This window comes from Nanorana parkeri, unplaced genomic scaffold, assembly GCF_000935625.1.
Source record: "Nanorana parkeri isolate BGI_ZX_2015 unplaced genomic scaffold, ASM93562v1 scaffold295, whole genome shotgun sequence".
Lineage (NCBI taxonomy): Eukaryota > Metazoa > Chordata > Amphibia > Anura > Dicroglossidae > Nanorana > Nanorana parkeri.
In genome coordinates this window covers 1,193,968-1,203,630 of record NW_017306563.1, presented here as the reverse complement: position 1 = coordinate 1,203,630, position 9,663 = coordinate 1,193,968, and the positions used below count along the sequence as shown (strand labels likewise).

Below are 9,663 nucleotides of genomic sequence, written 5' to 3'. Positions count from 1 at the left end.
CTGTCCCGGACCGAGATCCTGACAGTTGAAGGAGAGAGAAGGGGACCCGGAGGCATGCGTTATTTTGCCGGTGTACATCTCATCCTCTCTCTGCCGGCGTCCATCACCAAGATTGCCAGGCATGCGGGATGACGTCACGGCTGGGTGTCACCCGGAGCGGGTACTGTGTGACACAGTACGCCTCTGCACATACTTACCTTCTTCAATGCAGTCATCTTACCGGTCCGGTGATGATGCAAGTTCTTCTTTCTTGGCGGTTTTGTGGGGAAGGCGGTCACCTTACTGGTCTAGAGATGATGCAAGTTCTTCCTTTTCCTTCTTGGCGGTTTTGTGGGGCCGGCATTTCTCCTGGACTGAGAGGCGCTTAGCTTTTGACAAGTGAGTACTATGAGCTCAGTCTGCCTGTAGACATACTCCCAGAGGGCATATCAGCTTGGCTCTCAGGAAATGGGTAGAATGTGTTGCTCTACCCAAAGAAAACCAGTTGAATGTTGCAGAAAGCTGGGTCATAATGCGCATTGTCTGGTCACAAGTTTACCCCCTCCCCTCCCCTCCGCTAAATGCTAGATTTAATTTTAAAAAACCTAAAAGCCCCCATTACTTACCTGAATCCACGATCACATGAAATCCCGAGTCTTCGGGAAATGGAAGGGGACCCTCTTTGTGGTGCTTATGTTGCTGCCTGGGTGATGTGGACACTTCCAGTTGGCTATCCAGGTGTTGAATATGATATTTGATGTCATATTTTTATGTCATTACTTTGTAAACACTTCATAAACTTTGATTTAGAATATTTCAGTCTTTCTTTCTTGATAATAAGGAATGTGGGAGGTTCTAAGCATTTCTGCTTGATCAGTAACAGATGTATAGCAAATACAACCTGAACCACAGACTCTAATCTCATTGCGTATATTCCCATACTGAACAAATGTATATATAGAAAATGAATCATCACTTATGTTCATCACATGCATACATAATCCCTATATGAATAATACCCTTTAACACCAGGGTTCTTCCAGAAGACTCTAGTGGCTTGACATCATCACAGTGGGTGGCACCAAGACTGGTTGGTGGCAGGTCTGAACTACTGCGGTGGTCACAAGTCTCCAAACCCAGAAGAGGCTTCACAGTGGTTCAAGTGATAGTGGACTCGGGTGAGTTAGAAAGCGCTTCTTCAATTCTGAATCAATGGGCATGGGAGGGATTTTTACATTTTAAGCCAGGCAGCTAACATTTTCAGAAACAGGTCATTAAATGCAAACAGGTCTCAGTGCAGGTCTCCATTAAAGGACCAGTAAACCCCAAACAAAAAAAATCTGTAATAGTGTTACTTATAACTTCCACTGCCCACACTTGTGAAGAAAAGAGGTTTGACATTTGGGTCATTTTGTTTTCTCGGCTGTAGTCTACACATGAAAAACAACCGAGAATCCTCTTAAAAGTTGGCCACTGAAGTTATCACATCCCTGAGACCCTCTACTCCACTGTAACGGAATCTATCCTGGTCACTTTATCGCAGCAGCATCCTCCATGTCCTTTAATAGGGCTTGTTCACACCAGATGTGGATGTGTTTTAAGCTGGGCAGTGCATTTTGCTGTGTTTTTGTGTGTGTTCTTTTTTTTAACTTAGATTGTTTTTTCAGGTGTGGTTCAGTGCGTTCCAGAGCATTTGCATGAGTTTGTATGCATTTACATGCGTGTTGGTGCGTTCCAGAGCATAATAGGTCATGCAGCAGGTTTTCTACATGCACTGGAACATGAGCGCTGTGGTGTGAGTCCAAAATACCATTTGGAATAAGTTTTTGATGCATTTTTAGGGCTAGTTCACACCAGATGCTGTTGTGATGCAGTCCATTCAGTTTGGCAGCTGCATCAAAATCGTGTTACAATGCTTTCCAATTGGATTTCTGGTGCTCTGTTCACACCAGTGCAGTCAGAAAAAAATCCTGCTTGCCACATTTTAGCTGCACCTGATCGCAACAGAACGTATAAAAAAACGCATAAAAAACCACTGGACTGCACCTGAAAGCCCATTTTAAGTTGAAAAAAATGCAGCAAAACGCATCCCATTGCAGCTGTGCAGATGCACGCATTATGGTGTGAACTAGGCCTTAAACTGCTCTGCTCTGCATCTGCTCCGCACTTGGTGTAAACTATCCCTTAATCTGGCTCACCACTGCTGGGACGAAGGGCCCAGTCACACCATTAAGAGTGCGTTCCAGAGCGTTCGGCCTCTGCAACGCAACCCGGGCCGGCTCACTTTGTATTGGGGCGGGAGGAGGCGTGGGGGTGCATTGAAATCAATGGCACCACAGCCACCCCCCCCCCCCCCCGTCGCACAGTGCGATTACCGCACCCGAACGCATGGCAAATCAGTGTCTGCGTTCCGTTCCAGTGCGATCTGCAAAAGGTAGCATGCAGCATTTTTTGCAGATCGCACTTGGACCAGAACACAGGCACTAATGTGCCACGCGTTCGGGTGCCGGCAAGCACACTCGGCGTGGCGTGACTGCAGTGGCACTGACTTGAATGCACTGCCAAGCCTACTTCCCGCCCCAAAACAAAGTGAGCGGCCTTCCAGTGTGTTCCAGAGGCCAAACACTCTGGAACGCACTCTTTATGGTGTGACTGGGCCCGAAACCAGAGCTGGAGAAATCCTGGAAGCCATAAAGATCCCCTTTATAGGCCTATGATAAAAAGAAAAGTCACAGATGGGATATCGCATTACAAAATCTTGGACTGTAAGAATGGAAATGTAGTCACCATTAAGTTTCCCTTACAGCAAGCTGTACAGTTAAAGAAAAATGATTGTACAAATGACTTAGTCTTTTTTTTCTTTTCCTTCCTTTCCACCTCTAAGCTCATTTGGCGTGCGGAAAGGGTTGGAGACCCCATTAATCTAGCCAGCAGTCCTCCTGCACCTGTCATTAGGAGGGCAGAACAATATACAACTCTAAAAGCATCCCAGTGCTGTTTGGCCTTCTATACAAACAGCAGGACGAGGCCTGCGCGTGCTCCATCACAGAGGCCTACCTGCACCACGAGCCTGCTAATTAAAGCTGCTATAACATAACTGCGGGGAACACAATGCATGACTAACCCGTGACTCACTGCTTTTATACACACCATGTCAGCGAGCACATTTATTTTTTATTTTTTTTGTCCTGTGGGCACAACCTGACAGAACCCCGCTGGAAGAGATTAAGCCTTCGCCGGCGTAAATCGGAATACATAAACGTCTCTCTTTCTGAGGTGTTACTCGGAGAACGCGTCTGATTTCAATAAGAGGATTTGAATCCAGTACAATAGGGGCCTGGCGATTCTGCCACTTCAGTCATGTACAATGGAGTAATTACAATGCCCCCCCTCACTATGAGTTACCATTTTCTGATTCCGTTAGTGTGCTATTTATAGGACTTGCTGATCATTGCATTCAGAAATGAAAACTTCTCTAAAGTGGACCTATTCTCAAAGGTAAAAGCTCCGCTTTGCATACCAAGTCCATTAAACTCATAGATGGTAGAGGAGGTTGCAAAACGCTTACCTTTGCACAATACGTTGCTCTGGGCTCAACCAGCCAGGCAAATGTGAAATATTGCATTTGAATGCATCGTGCTTATCTGTTTCTAGACAGCAAGTGGAACTCTTAAAGTGGCATTAAGGTCAAACTTTTCCCCCCCTCCCCAATCCTGCTGTAGGGACTTACCTTAAATGATGTCTCTTAATCCGATCACCTTCTTTAATGTCCTTTTCAGCTGTCCCTCCAGCACTGGTGCGGGTCTCCGATCCAGCGCTGACTCCTCTGTCCTCCTCTTCTCTGATGTCCCACAGTGTCTGTGCGGGGGCACGCTGCTCCATAGACTTACCTTGTGTCTCTCCTCGTCTCCCGGCCGAACATCTGAAGTGCGCATGCGCCCACCCCAAGATCCTTTGCGGCCGCCCGAGACTCTTCAGATGTTTGGACGGGAGCCCGCGTTGAAGACTCAGGTAATTTTAAACCCTTTTTTAATGTTTTTGCATATGTCTACTGCTTGCTATTAGTAGATATATGCAAAAACACATGCGAGGGTTTAATAACCCTTTAAGTTCTTCTAATGTGTATTGGTATATTCTTAGCCGCCCCACCTGTGAATGGGGGCAATCACATGAGTCTCATTGTATTGTACAGCACCTCCCACTCGCAGCAGATTGCATGAATCTCACAGGGCAGCACAGTGGCGTAGTGGTTTGGTTAGTGCTTCTGCCTTGCAGCAATGGGGGTCGCTGGTTCGAATCCTGGTCAGGACACTATCTGCAAGGAGTATTCATGTTCTCCCTCTGCTTGCCTGGGTTTCCTCCGGGTACTCTAGTTTCCTCCCACACGCCAAAGACATAATGGTAAGTTAATTGGCCCTGTATGCATGCAAATAAGATAGGGACCTTAGATTGTAAGCTCCTTGAGAGCAGGGACTGATGTGCAACTATGTAAAGCCCTGTGTAAATTGTTGGCAGTATATACATATCCCGTCATAAATCTCACGGAGGAATTCATAAGCCTTGTGTATTGGTGTAAATAGGGCATAATGTTTATAGAGTTCAGTAGCTCAAGTTATAACTTACACACACCCCTGAAAGAGTATGTGAACCCTGCCAATTATTTTTTGGGCTTGTTATGCTCTGTGAAATATACAACTTTTTTTTATATATACCTTAAAAAAAACTTCAGTGCACTGAAACGTTTTGTTGCTTTCTGCAGTGTTATTGCAAGCAGTGTTATCAGCCCTGCTCCGTTCACAGCTGTCAACTACAGGACACCTTTACAGTATATTCTGGGGATATATTCTGCTCCTTCAAAGATACAGTGCAGTGAGTGAGCATTGTGACTCTAGAACAGGAAGTGTGTTACTGGCAGGATCACCAGCTGGAAATAAAGGGGAAAAAGCCTGAAAAAAGGGAACTAATGCAGCCAGCACATTTGGGGACTGGTAAGCTGCTGCTACTTTGCAACACATAGGGAACAAAAGTAGCCACCCTCTAGAACAGGGGTGCCCAGTAGGCAGATCGTGATCTACCGGTAGCTCTCAAATCTGATGCTGGTAGATCACAAAGGTTGTGAATGGCGGCCCTTAATTCCATGTTGGTATATTTATTTAGCTGTGCACACATGATTCCCTATTAGCCTGAGTCTGCTGAGCCAAGCTCCCTGACACCTTTTATGGTGGATTCTGGTGCTTGAAGTGCTAAGTATTACATCAAAGAATATTAGTTTACACAGCCTGTTGCACTGCACTGTTTGCAAAATACAGCAAGGTTAGCCAGGAGAGAGAGCGGGGAGAGACAGCCAGGAAAGAGAGAGGAGAGACAGCCAGGAGAGAGAGAGAGCAAGGGAGGGTTTTTTTCGTTGGTAGATCTTATGTAGCTTGTCATTTGAAAAGTAGATCTTAACACAAAAAATTGTGGGCACCCCTGCTCTAGAAGAAAGGACAGTGTCAGCACCAATTCAGAAATGATTTGAGGATCTACAGCCGAGTGATACACAAATAAGATACATTATTGTTAATAGGATACTTGAATGCATTTTTATTGCTTTGCCGCAAAACTGAGGCACGCTGGCAGTGGGAGGGGCTAGCTTGCCTGCTGACACTTGCTCCCTGATTAGCTTGTGTCCAATTCTATTGTAAGTAGCAATATAGCTCAATTGCCTCTGAATATCCTGTGTCTGAATGAACTCCAAGAAAGGATTTTACAAGCAAGTCAAAAATCTTTATTTTTTATTTTTTCATTTCCCTTGCACAGAATTGGTTATGGAAAGTGAACATAGCTTTACTTTATCTGCACTTCACTGAACAGTCTCTACTCATTTAGATAATTAGCTCCTATGCAACCTTTATTATTTTATTGATTCAGAAATCCATTATAAAACTCAAAATTCTTGAAAGCAGAACTCCAAGCAGGTCGTCCACCTCCCCTCGACACCCCCACCACCCCAACAATTTTATTTAAAAATCTCAATACATTTATTTTTTTCAAGTCCTCTTGTTGGTCAGGTGATGTCACCTTGGGTACAGCAATCTTTCAGAACCCAGCAATGCTCACATAATGAAGTTTCAGCACCACTCCTCGAGTTTTGTGAGTCCAGCCTACATAATAATGTGCCACATAGGTGGGTACAACGGGCTGGGCTTACAGAAAATGGGCAGATTGATGTAATGATATTTGAGCACCACTCACGCCTGGAGTACTGTGAGTCCAGCCTACATAATGATCTGCCACATAGGTGGGTACGACAGGCTGGGCTTACCGAAAATGGGCAGATTGACATGATGATGTTTGAGCGTCACTCACACCTAGAGTACTGTGAGTGCAGCCTACATAATGATCTGCCCCCTAGGTGGGTATGACAGGCTGGGCTTACAGAAAATGGGCAGATTGATATGATGATGTTTGAGTGCCACTCACACCTGGAGTACTGTGAGTCCATCCTATGTAATGATCTGCCCCCTAGGTGGGTACGACAGGCTAGGCTTACAGAAAATGGGAAATGAGTGTCATTCTACCCTGGAGAGGACTGCCACTGCTGAGGTGGAAGTCGGGGACAGCCTAGGAGCATGGAGAGGGTAAGTAAAGACTGGCAATATATTTTATTTATTTTTTTATTCATGGGGAGAAAGGAATAAATAAAAAATAATAGTTCTACTGAAATACATTGGTATTGTGTTAGCATCTCAGATTTTTAAGTAAATGTTTCTCATCAGCTAATGTTAATAAACTTCATATTCCTTTGTAGTGGTCGAGGAGAAGGCAACATTGAAACGCAGTTTTCAGCAGGTCCAAGAAGAGGAGGATGATTATCCAGGCAGCTATTCCCCTCGGGATCCTTCCACTGGTCTTCTCCTGGTATGTTCTCACATCACTGTCAATACCATGTAGAAGGGTCACTGACCAGGCTCATTAACCCCAGTTATTCTCATATGTGGCTATTTGCGGTGTCAGGGCAGACAATAACACATGTGTCAGGAGCATCACCTACCATGACCATTCAAGGACATGTTCACCTCTGCCCTGATTAGGAAATAAGCGTTCCAAGGAAAATCTGCTCAGCATCAACCAGTTTCTTAATTTATTTTTTAGTAGAGAGTAGAAGAAAGTAATGTCAGGTCAATGTGCTAGAATTCACCCAAAGTCTTAATTCACTGCCAGAGCCAAGTTAAAGCAGATTCAAGTTCTCACAGGGAAGCGATAGCTCTTATTTCCTTTGCATATGTACAAGCTCAGCTGCTTTGACATGATAGATCAGTCATAGAGCTAACTTTAGAGGCTTTTTCTTCTTATAGATAAAGCCCTGTAGAGCTAGTTCCATGTACTGAGTGCTGTACTTCGAAAAGGCTGGAGAGAACCAGGGGGTAAAACCTCAGGCTGAGCACTCATTTAAGTATACACTATATTGCCAAAAGTATTGGGACGCCTGCTTTTACACGCATATGAGCTTTAATGGATTTCCAGTTTTAGTAGCAAGGAAATGTTACGGATGGACTTATTGCACAGGTGGCAACCTATCACGGTACCACGCATGGATTCACTGAGCTCCTGAGAGCGACCCATTCTTTCACAAATGTTTGTCTGCATGCTGAGGTGCTTGATTTTATACATCTGTGGCCATGAAGGTGATTGGAACACCTGAATACATTGATTTGGAGGGGTGTCCCAATACTTTAGGCAATATAGTGTATATAGTCATGCAAAGTTAATCGAGAGCAAATAAAACCAAATCACTGTACTAGGCTTGCCTAAATCTACATTTGCTTTTAATGCACTCGAAGGCTAAGCTCACCATCTCACTCAAATCCGCTATGCAGTCAAGGGGCCCCAGTGTGTAAAGCTTTGAAATATTGTGCTTAGTCTCCCCTTGTAGAGATCAGTTCTGTCCTAGCTGGGCTCTGGGTCGCTCCAGGCATTGGACGATCGCCTCGAGCATCACAGGGGCGAGCGCTCTTCCAGCTCAAAAACCGCTCATGCGCAGTGCATTTTCCCTCCCCTGTTTCAGCATCGGCTTTGCTCAGCGGCTGCTGTTTTTTTTTTTTTTTTTAATACACTGGGACCCATCGACTGCATAGTATATTTTATTGAAAAGGCGAACTTCGCTTTTAAAGCTCTTTGACTAACTCGTGCAGTGGTGGAAGGTTGCACTTTATATGCAATCACCCGTGTAACTCGTCTTTTATAAATGGACACGTTTAGTTCCTTACTACTGTATAATGTATCAATTGTTTTACATAGGGTGAAAGCTGAGTGTTTTGGCTGTTATAGCAGAGCTGAAAGCCAGCTTCAAACTAAGGTTTCCCCAGTAGACATGGCAATGCTGGCAGATTCCATGGCAGATTGGGAAAATAGCCATTCAAAACAAATGTTATAGAATGGAAGATAGTCAAAAAACTCCAATTCATTAAAGCTGATCTCAATGTATGCATTATTTTCATACTTACATTGGTCCAACTTGGCAAGTATGCTTATGCCATACCTGATCGGCTGCTAGGAATCTTGTAAAGTACTGATGTAGTCGGAGCTACTACAGTGCTGGCCGCAGTCTTCCGAGTCCTGTGCTGCATGGAGCAACTCACCCATACTCTGCTGCAGTGCTGGCTGCAATCTTCCAGGTCCTGTGCTGCATGGGGCAACTCACCCATACTCTGCTGCAGTGCTGGCTGCAATCTTCCAGGTCCTGTGCTGCATGGGGCAACTCACCCATACTCTGCTGCAGTGCTGGCCGCAATCTTCCAGGTCCTGTGCTGCATGGGGCAACTCACCCATACTCTGCTGCAGTGCTGGCCGCAATCTTCCAGGTCCTGTGCTGCATGGAGCAACTCACCCTTGCTCTGCTGCAGTGCTGGTCGCAATCTTCCAGGTCCTGTGCTGTATGGAGCTCCTCCCCCTCTGCTCTGAAAACACAGGGGGTTGCTCGCTTGGTGCAGTGGCCATTCAGAGAACGCCTAGTATTTTTATCAATGAGTGCAAGGCACTTTCTGATTGCACGAGGGATGTTGACATCATAATCAGCTAGGGATCCTGTAAAGCACTATAGTAGACGAAGCTACTACAATGGTGGTTGCAATCTTCCAGGTCATGTGCTGTATGCAGCAGCTCCCCCTCTGCTCTTAAAACACAAGGGGGTCGCTCGCTTGGTGCAGTGGCCATTCAGGGAACGCCTAGTATTTTTATCAATGAGTGCAAGGCACTTTCTGATTGCATGAGAAATTATGACATTGTGATTTGCCCAATCCATGAATGCCCTGTATTCTCCCTCAGCAGCCTATCAGGTATGACATATGCATACTTACACTGGGCCAAGTTGGACCAATGTATGTATGAAAAACAATGCATACCTGGAGTTCACCTTCAAGATCATTGCTTTTATAATGTTTTTCTTTTCTTGGATTACTGTGAAGGTAACACGTACTCTTCGATGAATGGTTGTGGTGTGTGTGTGTGGTCCCTAAAATGTGTGTTTCTTTATCTAATCAGTAGTTTTATTACATTGATTATAAAACGGTGCTTTCTGTTTCATGTCTTTCATGCTTGTAAGCATCCCAGAGTTCTCCGATCTGTTAAGAAACAGCTTTTTTTTTTTTTTTTTTTTTTTTTTTTTTTTTTTTTTTCTTATTAATTTTTTTTTTAAATTAAATT

At 44.7% G+C, this 9,663-nt stretch overlaps 1 protein-coding gene across 1 annotated transcript in view; it reads left to right on the top strand.

The window, feature by feature from the left end:
• Nucleotides 1-9,663, top strand: part of RPRD1B (regulation of nuclear pre-mRNA domain containing 1B) — a 74,055-nt gene that overhangs the window by 43,466 nt on the left and 20,926 nt on the right. The window contains exon 4 of the mRNA XM_018557671.1: nucleotides 6,770-6,879. Coding sequence (XP_018413173.1) covers nucleotides 6,770-6,879 — 110 coding nt within the window. The remainder of the gene's footprint in view (nucleotides 1-6,769; nucleotides 6,880-9,663) is intronic.